Consider the following 19,021-nt stretch of genomic DNA (forward strand, 5'->3'; position numbering starts at 1 on the left):
TACCACTCTTCCCCGAATCCCGTTGGCTCTCAGGATCGAATCGAATTACAGATGCCCTGCAAGACGCACTTGCGTCTCCCGCCCCTTTGACTCCCGTTTGAGTCTCCCATTGGCTCATCTCTTGGGATGAACGAGTAAACTACACTTCCCGGCGTGCCCCGCGGTGACTCCCTCCTTCCGGCCGACGTGTCTCTCAGTGGGAGTAGCGGGTAAGCGGCCAGCAACATGGCGCCTCCGGCTCCTTGCTCAGCCTCTGGAGGCTCCGGGGAGGTGGACGAGCTGTTCGACGTGAAGAATGCCTTCTACATTGGCAGCTACCAGCAGTGCATCAACGAGGCGCAGCGGGTGAAGGTGCGGCGGCTGCGGGGCTGGGGGACCTTGGGGGCGGAGGCGGAGGCGGAGGCGGAAGACGCTTCCTGGTGGCTGCGGGTCGCGCTCTGGTTTTAAAAACCCTTCCTCTTCACCTCGCGCCGTTTCATCCCCGCGCCCCCACCACGCCGCCACATCTCTTCAGAGCGCGGTGAAGAATTATCCTTGTCCTATGACCAAACTCAAAGCAGTAACACTTTAACGATACTTCTCACTCTGAGCGCTCTCTCAGACTGAGCCTTGGGAGGCATTTGAGTAAGAGAGGGGTTCATACCGCTATAGTAATAATAACAATGGTAATGATACTACGCTACAGTAGTAATCATTAAGACAGCAGCAACAATAATAGTTTCCATCTGTTGAGCACCCACACTGTGCCGCCATGCCCTCAGTACCCGTGAAGTAGGGACTGTTGTTTATCCTCATTTTACAGGTGAGAAAAGGGAGGCTCAGGAGAGAAATGGCTTCTCGCTCGTTACCCTGCCCCACTAACCAGGTTATTTCTCCCCAGACTTGCGCATTCATTCATTCACACATTCCTCATTGAGCATCTGTATGGGCCAGGCAGGATATCAGTGCTGGGCTCAAAGCAGTGACAAAATAGACAAAACTCCCAGCTCTCTTGGAAGCCTCAGCTCCCAAGGGAGACAGACAGTAAACAAGTAAATAAACAAGATGTCAGGAGGTGGTGCGACGGAGAGTGGTGGGAGTGAGCCTGGCTGTTTGAGAGCTAGAAAATGTAGCCCTTCAAGGCAGGGCCCAGGCAACCAGGCGGTGAGTGGGTGACAGGAGAGGGGGCAGCAGGGCCCACGAGCAGCACCATTTGGGGAGGCACATGGATGGTACTGTCACTTTGAGAGTGAGCCATTGGAGAATTTTTAAGAGCAGTGAACATGACAGGGTCTTTGCCAGCCCTCATGGTGTAGTGTCCTGAAGAGAGTAAATAAGTAACCAAGGAAGAGAATACATAGTTTTCAGTTTGAGTCCTCTAGGGTAGAGGGGAGATAAAAAAGTGCTGATCAGAAATGGGGGTGGGGGCTGCTTCACGTGGGAGTGGTCAGATCAGGGCTCTCTGACTGCCATTTTAACCTGTGACCAAACCTTGAGAAGGCTCTAACCCCATAAGTTGCTGCAAAGGTGCTGAGGCAACAGTGAGCTCCATGTAGTCAAGGCATGAGGGTGGTGTGGCAGGAGTGAGGTGAGCACAGTGGAGGAGATGAAGAAGGAGGTGGGCAGAGTGAGGGGCAGGGCCTGAAGGGCCACAGCAGGGGTTTGGATTTTATTCTGAAGGTGTGGGAGGCCATCGGAGCGCCACACAAGGGAGTTGCAGACATCTTCCCAGAGGCAGCCAGAGGGTTGGGAGGAATTTGGATTCTGAAGTAAGGAAGGCTTGCTTTCCCTTCTGGCCTTTGGCAGTGAACCCCATGTCCCCGAGTGTCATCTGCATAATGGGGGGTAAAACCTCAAACAGACTTCAGTAAGAGATTAGGAATCGTTGAAATAACATTTGCATGACTGTATTAGTTTTCCATGGCCACTGTGACAAATTACCAAACGACAGCTTAAGTCAGGCAGCACACGTTTATTATCTCGCAGCTTTTGTAAGTCAGAAGTCCAACACCGCTCTCACCAGGCTAAAATCAAGGTGTTGGCCCAGCTGTGTCCTTTTTTGGAGGTTCTGGGGAAGAAGCACCTTCCTAACTTGTTCAAGTTGCTACCTCTTGGCCAGGGACCACCCTTAGCTCCTGGAGGCTTCTGGATGCTTCTCTCCAGTCCTCAACCCCGCATATCACCCTTCCATCTCAGAACCAGCCACAGGGTTCTCACTTGGAGTCTCTCGAATTTCCCCTTTTTCATTTCTTTTGTCTAAAAGTCCTCTGCTTTTAAGGGTTTCCGTGATTAGACTGGATCCTCCCAGATAACCCAGCATAGTGTCTCCATTTTTAGGGTCCATAATCTTAATCACACCTGTGAAGTCCCTTTTGTGATGTAACGTAAGCTGTTCACAGGCCCCAGGGACTGGTATGGACATCTCTGGGGGACCTTGTCCGTTTGGCGCCATGGTTGTTACATGCCTCCTTGCTGAGGTAGTGTAGACCATGAGAAGATTGAGACAGACCTGGGCTCAGATTCTGTCTCTTCTGTGTTCTCTCTGCAGCCAGGGCTGAGTCACTGCACCTCTCTGAGCCTCACTTTCCCCTTCTGTCAAATGGGAACGATGACATTCATCTCAGTAGGGTCCCTGTGAGGTTCAGCGTTATACTCATGATCCGCCGTCTGTCTTCTGTTGTGTGTCTGTTCTGCTTACATTACAGCAATGTGTTCTTTCCATCTTATTGTGTCATAATATGCAAACTTTACCTCCCTGCTGAAGGAATCAGCATGACCTGCTGTATGTAGAGAGTGATGGAAAACAAAGGAAACCAGATCAGCACTCTTATTTATTTATTTACTTATTTATTGGCTGTGTTGGGTCTTCGTTGCGGTGCGCGGGCTTCTCATTGCGGTGGCTTCTCTTGTTGCAGAGCACGGGCTCTAGGCGCGCAGGCTTCAGTAGTTGTGGCTCGCGGACTTAGTTGCTCTGCAGCATGTGGGATCTTCCCGGACCAGGGAGTGAACCCCATGTCCCCTGCGTTGGCAGGCGGATTTTTAATCCCCAGGGAAGTCCCAACAGGTTTTTTTTTTTTTTTTTTTTTTTTTATCTTTGTTTGCGTTGGGTCTTCGTTGCTGCACACAGGCTTTCTCTAGTTGCGGTGAGCAGGGGCTACTCTTCGTTGTGGTGCGTGGGCTTCTCATTGTGGTGGCTTCTCTTGTTGAGGAGCACGGGCTCTAAGTGCATGGGCTTCAGTAGTTGTGGCATGCGGGCTCTAGAGTGCAGGCTCAGTAGTTGTGGCTCACGGGCTCTAGAGTGCAGGCTCAGTAGTTGTGGCGCACAGGCTTAGTTGCTCCACAGCATGTGGGATCTTCCCGGACCAGGGCTCGAACCTGTGTCCCCTGCATTGGCAGGCAGGTTCTTGACCACTGCGCCACCAGGGAAGCCCTCAGCAGTCACTCTTGCTGGAGGCACACTGCGGCCAAACCTCTGAGCTGGGGGAGCTACACCCTCTTTAGCAACGTGGTAAACATGCACCGGCACCAAACCAAGAGATCCTACCTGACGCATCCAGAAGAGTGGGAGTCCTGTCCCTGCTGAGCCATTTGACGTGATTTAATTCTGGTCCACAGGCCACCTAAACCTTCTTAGGCAGCCTGTACTGGGTTGAATGGTGTCCCTGAAAAGATACGTTCACCCGGGACCTGTGAATGTGACTTATTTGGAAAAGAGTCTTTGCAGCTGTAATTCAGTGAAGGATCTCTAGACAAGATCAGCTGGGATAGACCCTAAATCCAATGACTGGTGTCCTTCTAAGAGAGAGGCTTGAGGCAGACAGAAAAGATGGAGGCAGAGGTGGGGGTGAGGCAGCCACAAGCCAGGGACTACCTGGAGCCACCAGAAGCCGGATGAGGCAAAGGAGGATCCTCCCAGAGAGCCTATGGAAGGCGCACAGCTCTGCCTGATCTCGGACTTCTGGCCTCCAGAACCATGAGAGAATACGTTTCTGTTTCTTTAAGCACACCCCCCAGCCCAGCTGGTGGTTAGTTATAGCAGCCCCAGCAACCTCAGGCACCTCCAGAGATGGCGCCAGGTAGAACACCTGGTGTGTCTCAGTGCTGGCATCATGATGATGTTTGTTTCCCGACCTGTCAGACATTTCGCAAGTGCCCACAAGATGGCAGGCACTGCACAGGTGTTAGGGATGAAGCAGCTAAGAAAGCCTCCAGGAGCTGACCGTCGAGTGTGGTCAGGGGACACTGATGGCCAGTAAGTGGAGGGAACGTGATCCTCCTTGCCAAACCCCATCACCGACTTCCCTTTACAGTACCCCTTCCTCTCAGGTCTGGCTGCACCTCTGAGCTGTTTGAAGGCAGTTTGAGGCCACCTCGGGGTTGGACGTCGTTGGTGGGCATAAGCCTCCTGGCTTTTCTGGTTTCTGAGCTCCCAGGTGATTCTGATGAGCTGTCAGGACTGGGGACCAGACCACTCACCCGGTGGCATGCATCACAGTCCCTGGTGTTCCCTGGTCTGTACATCTGTCCTTGTTCTTACACCTCCCAGAAGCTCTTCTCTCTTTGGCTGATTGAGAGGGTCCTGAGCGTCTGTGTGTGGGGTCTCGGTGACCCCCCTTGGCAGTCCTGCAGGGTCAGTGATGGTGCCTGTTTTACAGAGGGGGCAGCTGAGGCTCAGAGTTGCCTCTGGGACCCTGGTCCCCCACAAGGCATCCCACTGTGTCCCTGCTTCAAAGATAGCAACAGCCAACATTTGTCTCTTTTTTTACTGAGGGTGGTATGGGGACCCCAGGTGGGTTGTCCTCACCAGTGACCACCTCTGAGGGTCATTTCAGAGTCACTCATATAGAGGACACCGTGTTCCAAATCATGGCCAGATCCCCAGCCTGGCCACCAAGGCCAGAGCAAGCTGCTGGGACCCCCAGGCAAAGTTGGCCTGAGTCTGGCTGGGGCCAGGAGCCAGGCTTCTTGTTCGCAGTCTCCCTTGGCCTGGGAGGAGGACACGTTCAGCGCCCTCGCCCCCTCAGGCTGGGAAGAAGGCCTGGGGACTAGGAGTCTGGTTCTCAGCCTCGGGGGAGAGCAGTCCTGGCGTGCTCCCACCGGCGGGGCTCCAGAACATTTGTCCCTGTGCTCTGGCAGCTGGACAGGCTGTTCATTCTCTCTGTGCTTTTCCTCAGGCCCTGTGGTTTAGAGGTTGTTGGAGTAGTGACTCCAAGGTGGCCGGCCCCCTTCCCCCATGCCACTTTCCTCTCCCAGCCCCCAGGTGGCCTGTCCCAGCACCCGCGTGCCCTCTAGGCTGAGTTGCTCTGTGCCACCCCAGGTGCCACAGGGCCCACAGGAAGTCAGCCAGCACCCTGGGGCGTGGTCCAAAGCTGCTCTTCCGAGGAAGGGTCCCTCGCTTGCCTGTAGCCTCATGGGGGCCTCCCTCGCAGTCCCACAGTGAACCCTGTAGGAGGTCACCTCACACCTGCTTCTGGGTTCTGTGTGGTGGCTGGGATGAGGGAGTGTGGCCCGTGGGCCTCGTCCCTGAGTATAGGGCGGTCCCCAAGGTCTCACCCAGCCTGGCTAGACCCAGACATCGCTATGCTGGGGCAGCCAAGCTGAGCTCTCCCAGAAAGGTCCTCCGAGTGAGGCAGACCTTCATCTCTCCTGTTTGTCACGTTTAAAGAACGTTTTGAAACAAAAGCAGGACAAGAACAAGAGGCATGGAAGTATCCATTACAGAAAGTAAGTCCCTTTCGCACGTCTCCCGCTGGGTCCCATCCCTTCTCCAGTATCCACCATTCATGTCCGGATAGGAATCCTCCCAGGCCTGTTTGCTAGGCTTGTACAAACTTGGGCATCAGGGCGTTCCCATACCTACCCCTACCCCCACCCCCACCCCTTGCTGTCCTCGGACCACCCATACTGTTGAGCAGCTTCTGTTTTGATCCACTGCACCCTGGGGTCCTTCCGCCTTGACACAAGCAGCCACGTGTCCAGTGGTCAGAAGCGTGGGCTCTGCCCTGGCCCCTGCTGTGTGGCTGGAGCAGTTTCAGCACTTTTGGTGCCCCCATCCCTCACCTGAATGGATGGGGGTGACGGTCGAACCTCCTTTCCCAGGGAGATGTCAGGGTGGCACAGAATGAGGTGCCCGGCACACCGCGTGCCCTCAGTGGAGGCTGCTCTCCTGCTGCCTAAGGTCATAGGCAGCTGAGAGCCAGGGCCGGGACTAGGACCCAGACTCCACTGGGAAAGCTGCCCACTTGTGGCCTCTGAGGGCCTGTTGGGCACGTAGCCCCCAAGAGTTCTGACCTGCTTTTCCACAGCCGTCAAGCCTGGAGAGAGATGTGGAAAGGGATGTCTTCCTGTACAGAGCGTACCTGGCACAGGTGAGTGTGGGCCCTTGACCATGACTGCCAACACCCTGGGGAAGGAGAGTAAGGAACAGAGTGTCGGCAGGGGCGGGGACCACGAGCAGCTGGTGTGGCCACCACAAGAAGGTGGCAGTGTCCCTGAGGCCCTGGAGCACCAGGCCAGAGGGCCAATGTTGGGATTTCTTGCTTTTCTTTTTATACTTAATCGATAAATTTCACTTGTTCAGTACAGTTCTGGGTTTACAGAATAACTGAGCAGATGGCAAAGAGAATTCCAAATGCCCACCCCCCACACAGGCATTTTCTCTTATTAACATTTCGGGTTGGCAGGGTGCTTTTGTTACAATCAATGCAGTGATATTGATACTGTTATTAGCCAAAGCCCACAGTTTAGACACTAGGTTCTTTTCTTTCTTTTATTTGGGGTATAATTGATTTATAATGTTGTGTTACTTTCAGTTGTACAGCAAAGTGAATATGTTATACAAATACATATATCCACTTTTTTTTTTTTTGGATTCTTTTCCCATATAGGCCTTTACAGAGTATTGAGTAGAGTTCCCTGTGCTGTACAGTAGGTCCTTATTAGTTATCTATTTTGTATACAGTAGCATGTATGTGTCAATCCCAATCTTCCAATTTATCCCTCCCCCCAGACCCCTTACCCAACCCTGGTAACCATAAGTTTATTTTCTACATCTGTAATTCTACTTCAGTTTTGTAGGTAAGTTCATTTGTAGTCTTTTTTTAGATTCTACATATAAGCGATATCTTATGATATTTTTCTTTTTCTGACTTACTTCACTCAGTTTGAGAATCTCTAGGTCCATTCACGTTGCTGCAAATGGCATTATTTTGTTCTTTTTTATGGCTGAGTAATATTCTATTGTATATATGTACCACGTCTTCTTTATCCATTCCTTTGTTGATGGACATTTAGGTTGCTTCCACAGACACTAGGGTTTTTAAAAAGCAGCATTACCCTGATAATGCAGTAAGACTGCATTCTTCTGTTCTAAAAACAATCTGGACTCTGCAGACAGGATTGAATTGTACCCCGCCCTGTTCCCACCCCAGACCCACCAGCCTCCCGCCAACCTCGTCCCACAGCCACAGCCATAGGCTGCTCTGTTGTGGGTACATGGCTCCACAGATGCCCCCACCTCACATCAGGCCTCGGGTGGCTTCCCAGGTCTGTTTGCATCTTTCCCTCTATGGAGCATTCTGGAGCCTGATGGAACTTCCACCTTGTGGACCAAGCCCCCCTCACCACCCTCCCCCCACCAACCTCCAGGGTGAAGCTGGGGCCCAGACAGTGTGTGTGGTCCCCAGCAGAGTAGGGTGCCCCGGTGCGCCCCAGAATCTCCTTGGATGTGTTCATATATTCGTGTGTGTATATATATCTTTAAAAAAAGAATACATGTCGGTGGCAACGAAAATACTGAAACTACCTAGAAAGAAAGAGTGAAAAATGGGTCCCTGATTCCAGTTCCCCTCCCTGCAGTGACCTCCCTGCTGGGTGTCTGTCGGTGGGGTGCATGTTCTGCTCAATAGAAGCCAGTGCCCAGACCCCCTGCCCCTGGTGACACCACCGCACCCCACCCCCAGAGCTGGTGGGGCCCTCACCCCGTCACTTCACCACCAGGGGCTGAACAGTGAGCTGCCAGGGTCTCCAGCTAGAGCAGTGGGCAGCGTGGCACGACAGCTAACAAATGATGCTGTGCTGGCTTCCACAGCGCACTCCAGCGGGGATGGCACCCGTGGGCTGAGGGGGTCCCTGGGAGTGGTGGGCACCGGCCCCTGGTATTGGGGCTCCACCAGGGCAGTGCTAGAGCCAAGAAGCCCTTGTATGTTCCTGGGGTCTGAGAACATATAAACCCCACGGGGAGTTCGGGCGGAGCTGACAGCCTGCTTGTCTTGCCCACAGAGGAAGTACGGTGTGGTCCTGGATGAGATCAAGCCCTCCTCGGCCCCAGAGCTCCAGGCCGTGCGCATGTTTGCTGAGTACCTGGCTAGCGACAGCCGGCGGTGAGGTTGGGTGGGGGGCAGGCCTGGGGCACGGTGGATGGGCCTGGGTGGGCAGAGGATGTCTAGTTGGCATCCCTCCTCTGCCCTCTCACCTCTCTGAGCTTCAGTTTCCCTCACTTGCTCAGTGGGAGGCTGTGATGGACCCTGCTTCAAAGGGGGCGGGGGGCTGGGGATCAGAGATGAGGACTTGTGTACAGATACCTAGGGACTGTGAGGGCCTCATTCTTGCCAGGAGGACCTCCCCTGGTACATAAGGGTGGGGACCCTGCAGCCAGTCTTCCAGCCATTGCTGCTCACCCACTGTGCAGGGGAGGGAATGGCAGCCACACCACGCATCGTTCATCTCCGCCCAGATGGAGGGTGGGAGGGGACAGCAAGTCTTCACCCTGAGCTGGGTGTGTCCACCTGTGCCACAGACCAGCAGTCATCAAACTCCCTCAGGCGATGGCCAGGAGAGGTGGGGTGGTCCGGGCTATGGGGACCTGGAAGTGCTGAGCATCCCAGGACCAGCCCCGCCTGTTACCTGCTGCTCCGTTGGGGTCTGAGACAGCTCACAGTCCAGCCCTGCTGGCCTCAGGTGGTTCCTGCACAGGCAGGTGCATGGGCTGTTCCTTGCTGGCTGGGATGCTCGCCCAGGTGCACGTGAACTCGGCCTCTGCAGGTGGGGGCCGTGTGGCCCTGCCTCACCTGTGCGTGGAGCACCAGCCTGACGCAGCAGGCCCCGTGGCCCCTCTGCACCTCGGTTTCCCCCGCCCCTCGGAATGGGCTGGTCTTGAGGCCCCCTGGGATTTCGGAGGTAAAACACTCCCCACAGGGCGGCTGGGATGGAAGGCTGGGGCAGCACAGCCCACGACAGGGAGCCACTCTCTTCTGTGAGCCGATTCCCGCCTACTTGTCCCAGCCCCAGGGCCCTTCCACCACCCAGGCCGCCCCTCACAGCACTGTGACGCCTCACAGAGGGGCCCTCCCCCCAATCTCTGCCCTGTGGAACTTAATAGACCAGGATGTGGTCATGACCTTGTTGACAGTACGCTTTCCTCGGAGGCTGCTGCCGCCATCTGTGAGTCCCAAGTGTGGGTGCGACTGTCTGCTGTGACCCCAACCTCCGCTCCTTCCTCGTGGAGGGCAGCGCCCTGTGCTCCACCTTCTGTGATCAGGCTCCTTCGTCCACAGACACTTGAAGGATTTACTCAGAGAGGCTTAAGCAGTGGCAGCTGAATGGGGACTCCCAAAAGACATGTCCATGTCCTGACCCCCAGAACCTGTGAACCTGACCGCATTGGAAATGGGGGTCTTTGCAGCTGTAAGTGGTTAAGGATCTTGAGATCATCTTGCATATAAGGTGGGCCCTAAATCCGGTGACTGGTATCTTCATAAGAGATGGAAGAGAAGACACAGATGCGGAGGCTGCGTGAAGATGGAGGCAGAGATTGGGGTGAAAGAGACACAAGCCAAGGACTGCTGCAGCTCCAGGAGAAAGGACCAGGACCGATCTTCCCTTGGAGGAAGGAACCAATCCCGCCAGCACTTTGATTTTAGACTGCTGGCCTCCAGAACTGGGAGAGAATAAACCCCTGTTGTTTTGATCCCCTGCCTGGTTTGTGGGCTCTGTGACAGCAACCCCAGGACACTAAGGCAGCCTCCTGAGGCCATCCCTTCACCCTCTCTGTGCACGTCTCTAGCTGGGGTGACAAACCCCATTCTCCTTTCAGAAGGGGAAGAAGCCCCAGGGCTGCCGTGAGCACTACAGAAAAGAACCCGCAGGAAGCCCACGGCGTGGAGCAGGTGCTCGGGAAAGCAGAGCGGCTCTTGGTGCATCCATCCTGGCAGTACAAACCACCCCATACAAACTGCCCAGCGAGCAGGTGGTGGAGAAAGTGCTGGAGCCCGCAAGGGTAACCACAACGTGTTCCAGGAACAACGTACAGCACTGAGGTTACAAGGACAAGAGCAGGCACCGTGTTCACAGCCTGTGTGCCAGGAACCAGGCAGGAAGCTTTGGGACGTGGCCTTGGGGCTCCTCACGCCAACCCTGTGTGATCCCTGTGCACAGCCCTTCTGTGCAGAGCGGGGAAGAGACTCAGATTTGAAGTCATTTGTCCGTCAGGCACTCTCTGGTGGGCGCAGAGGGAGTAATAGGCACATCCCTGCCCTCCAGGGGCACTCAGGTACACAGGCACTTGGCCACCAGCCCCCAGCAACCCGCATGAAACGTATGCGCTTGTTGAGACTGTGTGTCCCAAGCCACAGCATTTGTCCAGCAGTGACACAGGGCCGGGCCCTTGCCTCCCTTCTCTCATTAACCGCTCAGCAGCCCTTTGAAACAAGGAGTTGCAGCTCCTCGTTTCAGTTAAGCAGACCGAGGCTCTGGTGTCCTGTGGCGGGTGAGGGCGTCCGGCTGGTCCTCGGGCAAGCCTGAACTCCAGCCTGCTGCCGGCTCCCAGCCCCCAGTCGCGCATGACATCCACTTGCCGGGAGCAGCCTGCACACCAAGCTCGGGAACCAGGGGCAGCCACCCTGTCAGTGGGGTGTCGTCCTGCACAGCCGCCCTCAGGACCCAGGCCTGACGCTGACCGAGGTAGATCAGGACCCTCTGCTGAGACCACTGGTCTCCTCGGGAAGTTGGTGACGTCGCCAGTGTGAGGTTTACCTGTGTGGCCTCATGTCCCTGTGGAGGTGTCCCCATTGAGCTAGCCTGTCCCTGTGCATGTGGGGCGGCATGGACACCTCAGCCCCCGAGCACTGAGAGCCAGTGGAGCTCGAGACCTGGATGGTCGTTTATGCTGCTTCGTGGCCAGAGCCAGGCATGGCCCTTCCTGCCCCACACTCCCCATTGGGCCTGGAGCACCCAACCCCGCTTCTCCTGGCCTTGGTTTCCGTGTTTATGTGAGGGGTGAGGAGTGTCTGGTGGGGAGGTGGCGAGACTGGCACCTAGTGGGGCTTGGCAGAGACAGCTGGGCCTATCCTGCCCTCCGCTGCTTTGTGCCCCAGGGGGCCTGACTCGCCCTCTCAGGGCCGGTCGGTTCCTACGGGGGAGAGGCCGCCTCCCGCCCCTGCCTCGGGCTCTGAGCAGCTGCATCTCGCAGGGATGGGATCGTGGCCGAGCTGGACCGGGAGATGAGCCGGACCGTGGACGTGACCAACACCACCTTCCTGCTCATGGCTGCCTCCATCTACTTCCACAACCAGAACCCAGATGCAGCCCTGCGCACCCTGCATCAAGGGGATAGCCTGGAGTGGTGAGTGGCTGTCCTGCACTGGGGGAACGGCCAGCGTGAGTGGCTCCTCTGGTGTCCAGGCAGCTCAGGGCCTCATCAGCCATCGTCATAGGAACGGCAAGGGGGGCTGCTCTGAAAGAGAGGGGCTGGGATGGGGCATGGGCCTCCCATTTAGGCTGCAGCTCTTGTTCTCCGTCCAGGAGACACACTTTTCCGCATGGCTGGGCCATTGCTCTGAGGACACATCACCCGGGGCTGAAAACCCTCTGTTCCCAGGAGCAGAGCAGAAAGCACCTTTGTCTCTGCCTGAGATTTCTGCACCCTCCCTTCTCCCATGAAGCCTTGTGTTTCTCTGCCTTGGGCCCTGGATTTCCATGTCCTCCCTGGGCCCCACGGACCCTCCTCTGAGACGGGCCCTCAGGGCACTCCGGGCCTGGGCACTGGAGCGTCCTGCAGCCTGCTGTCGGCTCCACCCCCACCCCAGGAGGTGGCTCTGGGCTGTGCTGTGTCCGGCTCCCTGCAGCCAGGACTCCAGCCCTGCAGGGTGCAGCCATTCTCCCCCATGAGCGCTCTGGTTTCTGCCTTCCCTTGGTTAGTTGCTCACCGCGTGTTCCTTCATATCCGTTTATGTCCCACCTGATCCAGAGAAGGGTTTGCAATAGGCATGTTACACGGCTGGTGAGGCAGTGCACCCCACGAATGTTTCTCATGCTTCTCCTCGGGCTGGTCTGGGTGCTGGGTCATGTTCTGGCGGGAAAACTCGGGAACAAGTGGCCACATCAGTGATCGGTGGTCACAGCTGTCTGGGCTCGAGGCAAGGGGCTGTGGGTGTGGGCGCTGAAAGCACGGAGCAGGTGTTCCCCTGCAGCACTTCATCTGGGACTCTGGAAAGGAGACGGGGGTACAAATGGGATGGCCAGCCACGGGGCGGGCAGGGAGTGGGCCACAGGCCTGGGGACCCCATGGGAGCTCCCGGCCCAAGCACACTCAGCAGAGACAGGTGGGAGTGCAGGGCCTGGGAAGCGATGGGGTGCTCAGCCCAGCGAGCAGCGCCCAGGTCTGAGTTTGGCCCAGCTGGGCTGACAGTCAGCCTCAGTGTGCCCCTCTGTAAGGCGGGGCTGGTGGCCTGAGCACTCAAGGGGAGGTTTCTGGAAGGTGGTGCTTACACAGAGTGAGCTCCTGGTGGAGGATAAAGTGGGGTGGGAGTTCACTGACTGCCCGCCCTTCCCACAGCATGGCCATGACGGTGCAGATCCTGCTGAAGCTAGACCGCCTGGACCTCGCCCGGTAAGCCCCTCCCCACTGGGGCTTCTGGGCTGTGGCCTGTGCATGGTGGGGGGGTATCTTAGCAACGGCCAGGCCATGTTGGGACCCTGTGTTCTCCAGCAGCCAGGCCGCTGTCTTCAAGGGTGCACGCGGCATGGGGACCACCCAGAGCCCGCCCCCTGGCTCTGATTATCAGTGACACGAGTGTTTCTCCATTTATTTCATTCTAGTCCATTGGGGTGACTGCACTATTGTTTACCTGCTCGTCTCTGCAGGGTGTTGCCTGGGACAAGGGGCGTCACTGTCTGTGCCTCACTTTCCTTCTGTGAGGCAGGCAGTGGGGCCCATCTTGCAGGGTTGGGGTGGGCTTTGCAAGCACGCAGAGGCGTGTGCAGCCGTGGATGGGGGGTGGCCAGGCCGGGGCCTGAGGTCCTGGGGCCTCGTGAGCAAGGAACTCGGGCTGGGGTGGGGCACAGTGACTGGCCACTCAGCTACCGGACACCTCCTGCCTCTCTCCTCTGCCCCCAGGAAGGAGCTGAAGAAAATGCAGGACCAGGACGAGGATGCCACCCTCACCCAGCTGGCCACCGCCTGGGTCAGCCTGGCTGTGGTGAGTACCCGGCTTGTGTGCGGGCATGAGAGACAGGAGCATCCGGGAGCCAGGAGGTGGCGGCGACCCCCTGTGCGCAGCGCTGGCTGCTCCTGTGGGGAGGGTGCAGGTGGGGTTCCACAGACGCACTGGACCTCCTGCTTTCTTGGGGGCTAGTCCCCTGGAGGAGCCCCAGCACATTTTCCCCCTCTCTCGGGCTTGACCCCTTCTGGCTCCTTGCAGCCGAGAGGCTTGGCCAGAGCCAGAGTGAACAAACTGGGGGTTTATGGAACCGGACTCGGCGTACCTCTGCCTGCGCGTACCCCCTCCCGCCCCCCAGCCCGGGTGCACGGAGCCAGCCAACTGGCAGCGCACCCTCCTCTGGGGCTGGCCCTGCTCTTGGCTGCTGCTCAGCTTGCTCTCTGGGCTCCCAGCACAGGGTTGGTGCCCGTATCCCCCGCACGCTTTCCCCCCTGGAGCCCGCCCCCCACCCCCCCGTGCCTGGGCACCCCTCTCGTGGCAGCAGCCCCATTTCTGGATTTGGACATTTGGCTTCCTTTCTCTGAGTCGCTCCTTTGTACGGGCCTTTTACATTGTGCTCCTCGTATGTGCATCTGCACATCCTTTTGCAGGGCTGAGGCCTCACCCCACAGTATCCATTCAGTTTATTGGGACAAACCCGAACAGCTCTCTCCCATAGCCTAGCAGTCTTTCACAAGCACATCTTGGTCTCAGGTTCCCCTGCAGGTGTGGCGCTGTGTCTTTACCAGGTGGACAGAACCTTCTTATTCAGAATTCGGGCGGTCGGGGTCACGGCTGCTAGAGCAGAGGCCACCCCGATGGGCCATGTGTCCCAGTGGTCCCAGCTCAGACCTTGACCCAGCTGCCCATGCACTGATTCTCCCTCTTGAAGCCGAGGCTTTCGAGTCTATAAACGTAGGGCTTGGGGAGCCGGGTTTGAGGGGGTCTGCGTACCGCTTCGGCCCCTTCACAGCACTAGCTGCACAAGGGTCTCTTCGGGGAAGGGGGCGGTGTCCAAAGACTGCCTGCCGTGGGCCGGCTGCACTGGGATTGTCTCCACAAAGTGCTGGGATCCCTCCAGAAGGGAGCAGGCAGGGTAGGGCCGGGCAGCAGGGTGACAAAGCGGTGATGTCAACTGTCCCCGCAGGGTGGTGAGAAGCTGCAGGACGCCTACTACATCTTCCAGGAGATGGCTGACAAGTGTTCGTCCACCCTGCTGCTGCTCAGTGGGCAGGCAGCCTGCCACATGGCCCAGGGCCGGTGGGAGGCCGCGGAGGGCGTGCTGCAGGAGGCTCTGGACAAGGTATGGGCAGGCGCAGCCCCAGCCCAGAAACAGGTGTGCCACAGACCCCGTGGCCTGCCTTGTGGCCATGTGGGGATTTTAATGCCATATCAGTTAAAACTCAGGATTGCAAGCGACAATCCTTATTCTAACTTCTCTTGGAAATGCGAGGATCCCGTCAGCCTGGGCCCCCGTCAGCCTGAGCTGAGCAGACCCACGCTCTGTCTCCTCTTCACTGATACCTTGGCTGCCTGGCCAGGGGCCTTTCGTGGTGATCCCTCACCTGGGTCTGTGCTTGGGAGAGACAGCTCCCGTTTGCTGCTGAGGGGAGAGCAGGCTGCCGACGGGATGTGTCACCTCTGCCCATCCTTGTCGAGCAGAGGGCCTGGAGCGCTGCACTCAGGGCTGCCGCAGTTGTCTTCTCACGGCTGCCATCTGAAACGTTGTTTGATATAATGAGACACTGACACCAGTGGGAAGCTTTCTCCATGTTCGTCTCTGTGAGGGGCCGAGCTATCGTCAGGTTGTTGGCCGAGTGGGGCCAGGCTGAGGGGAGTCAGTCGGGTGCTCCTGCTGGCTGGTGTCGTCAGGCTGCCCGTGTGGAGCTGCCTCGCCTACCAGAGCGCCCCATGCTGGTGGGGAGAATGCGGGTCTCTGCAAAGAGGGGCAGCATGAGGTGGAGCCAAATCTGTGCAGGAGGCCTGGGTCCCTGCAGCCCCTCAAGCCTGTGGCGCCCTGCATCCTGAGCGGCATGTCCCTGCCTCGCCCCAGCCAGGGGCTCTGGCTGGGGTTCCTGGCCAAGGCAGCGGCCGAGCTGATTCCCAGAGTTCCCTGTGCCTCAGAGCCCAATATGGGCGGGTGGGGTGAGGTCACCCCCTTGGAGTTTCTGGTAATTTCCCGCAGCTTCCTGCCAATGCCCCTGGGGAGCAGGCAGGGCGGGAGGGGTCTGTCCCACGGTCTCAGGCTTCATTGCAGCAGGAGGAGCAGCTAGCTGGGCTGTGATAGGTTGAGGCCGCCTTGGTCTGGACTCCATTACTTTGAGATATGTGATAAAAACGCCCCTCCCAAATTGCGACAAGCAAGGGGGCTGTGTGTCAGACTGGTCTGCACATGAAGCAACACGCTCACTGGGAAAGCAGCCGGTGTGGGGAGGCAGAAAGGAGGGCCCTGAGGTCACTGTCTTGTGGAGCGGCCAGTGGTGGGGGCGTGCTGGGTCTTGCAATCCCAGCCCTGCTTGAGATGGGGGCCTGGAGGAGCTGACCCTGCCTGTCTGGTGTCCCCTTGTGTTGCCAGGACAGCGGCCACCCTGAGACCCTGATCAACCTCATCGTCCTGTCCCAGCACCTGGGCAAGCCTCCCGAGGTAGGACCCTCCCCACCCTCAGCCAGGTGCAGGAGTGTTTTCCGGCCCTCACGGTGCCAGCCTGGGGTGGGCAGGGGTCTCTGGTGTGGCCCCGGCTCTAGAGGGAGCTTGGGGCCTCAGGGTCTGACCTTCAAGATTGGCCTGGCCTTGGGGCAAAAACCTGTTCCCCATGAGTGGGTGCAGCTGAGATCGGCCCCGGGAAGCTGGCATTGCAAGTACTCTCCCAGGGTCCCCACCCTGGTCGGGGCTGCAGGTCAGCTGCTCTGTGGGTCCTACAGACAAGTGGGCTGAGGCTCAGGGCTCCCAGGCTGGGACTCAGCCTGTGCCACCTCAGGATTGGGGGCGGACACCAGGACAGAGAAACAGGGCTCCGGGGAGCAATCCTGCTGAGCCTACCTTGTCTGAGGGCGGGGAGGAGGACGCTGGGGCACTGCCCCATTTAGGTGTCTTGCCCAGCCGGCCAGGGGCCTGCCTCAGGGCTTCATGATGGTCTGTCACCAGTTTCTCAAAGAAGAGCCCCCCAGACAGCCTCAGGGCTGGGGTGGTGCAGGACAGATAGGACCACTCTCCCACTCACCGCAGAGACATCCCCAGACTATCAGTTTTGGAGAAACAGAGCCAGACAGACGCCCCTAGCCCCACATGGTCAGGGCTGAGCCTGGCGGGTAGGGCAAGGCTGGGAGCGAGGGCCCACCTCTGAGGTGTCGCCATACGACGTGCCCAGAACAAATCCATCTCCTTTCCCAGCCCCGTGCTCCCTGACCTGCCTTCCACTCCTGGCCTCCTGCCTCTCCCAGGGCCTGGGTCCCTGCCCAGCCCGCATCCCTGAACCTGGTGCATGCTTCACGCATGTACCAAGTGCAGGCTCTGTGCCAGGTGGTGCTCCCCACCCGCCAGGGTCCTCTCTAATTCAGCATGGTTCCGGGGCGGCAGGTTGTGATGGAGAAAATGTGGGGAAGCCAGGGCTCTTGCCTGGGTCTGGCCAGGTGGCCCTTGTTTCACCCCACTCCCTACCCTGCAGGTCAGAGCCACCATGGAGTCCCCATATTTAGCTAACCTTGCCTCCCCCACAGGTGACAAACCGCTACCTGTCCCAGCTGAAGGACGCCCACAGGTCCCACCCCTTCATCAAGGAGTACCAGGCCAAGGTGAGCTTGTGCAGGCGGCCCGTCTCTGAGCCCTAGACCCCCGAGGCTCTGCCAGGCAAAGGGCAGAACTTGGGGCCTGGCTCACAAGTTCTCGCCTTTCTCTGCCCACCCCCATCCCCCTTCCCCGCCCCCTATTCACGTTGAAGGAAAACGACTTTGACCGGCTGGTGCTGCACTACGCCCCCAGCGCCTGAGACCGGCCCCAGATGCGTTTCTGGAGCTGTGGGGATACAAGGCCAGGGCTGTGCTGCCCTCTCCAGCGGGCACTTGCCGTTTGGCCAGAAGCAGAGGCTGGAAGCCCAGTCCAGCCCCCCCTTTTGTCAATAAATGTCTCCACTCCAGGTATCCCCACCGGATCCGTGTTTGCTCTAGCCATTTTGAGGGGAGCATGTGGGAACCAAGGCTCAGATGGGAGGGGCCTGGGCACCATCACCCAGGGCTGTTGCTGGGAGGGGGCCCCGGTGACCAGGGTCTGTGAGCAGCAGCTGTACAGACTCCCCTGCCCTCAAACAGCCACCTCATGTTGCTGAGCTGCAGGCGGCACAGCTATGTCCCCCAAGCCCAGTTGGCATCCAAGGAAACTGCAGCACAGAGAAGTCACAGCCATCACAAGGGGCCCCAGGATTTGAACGCAGGACCCCTGGGTGGTCTGCAGGTGGTGAGGGTGCCAGAGCACTCAGGCTCAGCCAAGTTGGGGGGGGTGTGTACCGGGTCCTCACAGGAGCGAACATCAGCCGCCCAGACCCCTGCTCCTTGCTGCCCTGTGCTGAGTCATGAGCCAAGACAGACCCACTGTGGTCGGGGCTGTGGGTGCCGGAGCGCTGCTGTGGGTGCCGGAGCGCTGCTGTGGCCAAAGCAGCGAGCTCCCTGCCCAGAGAGGGAAATGCATAGTGAGCACCCCTCGATAAGAAGACGCTAAGGGCTTCCCTGGTGGTGCAGTGGTTAAGAATCTGCCAATGCAGGGGACATGGGTTCAAGCCCTGGTCTGGGAAGATCCCACACGCCACAGAGAAACTAAGCCTGTGTGCCACGACTGAGCCTGCACTCTAGAGTCCGTGAGCCACAACTACTGAGCCCATGTGCTGCAACTCCTTGAACCCCGCGTGCCTAGAGCCCGTGCTCCGCAACAACAGAAGCCACCGCAATGAGGAGCCAGTGCACCGCAAAGAAGAGTAGCCCCGCTCGCCGCAACTAGAGAAAGCCCACACGCAACAACGAAGACCCACGCAGCCAATCAATCCGTTTATTAAAAAAAAAAAGCTAAACAACAGAGGGAGGGAGGGGAATGGCAGAGGCCTCTGGGATGAGGTCACCATTGAGCTGTGTCCACCAAAACAAGAAGAAGGATCTGCCAGGACAGGTTCTGGGGCGACGAGCATCCTGGGCAGTAGGAACAGCCTGTGCAAAGACCCTGAGGCCACACTGGACTCAGTGAGCTGGACAGGGCTCTGTCTCTGGGCCAGTGTCTGGGTGGGGAAAGAAAGATACTTGGGCTCCGAGAGCCTGGCTTTGGAGGTGGCCTTGGGAAACCCTGTGCTTGATTGCCAAGACAAGACAGAGAGCAAGGGACCCCCAGCATCAGGACCCACCCCCAGCCCCTCCCTGCCTGGCGCGGATGCCCCAGGGCAGGGGCATCAGTCAGGGGCAGTGGTGTGTAGGGGGAGTGAGGGCTGAGATGAGCTCCCTGGGGAAGAGGCCTGCCCTTTCAGGTGGGGCAGGGTATGGGTGCCATCCTTGGGACCTCGGCAGCCCCTCACTGAGCCCCTGGTGCCTGG

The 19,021-nt window shown here is 58.1% G+C and overlaps 1 protein-coding gene across 2 annotated transcripts; it reads left to right on the top strand.

Moving 5' to 3' along the window:
* Window positions 1–176: 176 nt before the first annotated feature.
* COPE (COPI coat complex subunit epsilon) lies at window positions 177–17,591 on the top strand. Of its 2 annotated transcripts, XM_004277516.4 has the most exons (10): window positions 178–351; window positions 6,285–6,347; window positions 8,260–8,360; window positions 11,447–11,599; window positions 12,812–12,865; window positions 13,373–13,454; window positions 14,602–14,757; window positions 16,030–16,098; window positions 17,172–17,246; window positions 17,393–17,591. In XM_004277516.4, the coding sequence occupies exons 1-10, from the start codon at window positions 226–228 to the stop codon at window positions 17,438–17,440; spliced, it is 927 nt and encodes a 308-aa protein (XP_004277564.1). In that variant the 5' UTR covers window positions 178–225; the 3' UTR covers window positions 17,441–17,591. The 2 variants fall into 2 exon arrangements, with proteins under 2 accessions (XP_049564076.1, XP_004277564.1); XM_049708119.1 differs by lacking the exon at window positions 16,030–16,098 and having other exon boundaries at window positions 177–351.
* The last annotated feature ends 1,430 nt before the right edge of the window (window positions 17,592–19,021 follow it).

This window comes from Orcinus orca, chromosome 3 (genome assembly GCF_937001465.1).
Source record: "Orcinus orca chromosome 3, mOrcOrc1.1, whole genome shotgun sequence".
NCBI classification, from domain to species: domain Eukaryota; kingdom Metazoa; phylum Chordata; class Mammalia; order Artiodactyla; family Delphinidae; genus Orcinus; species Orcinus orca.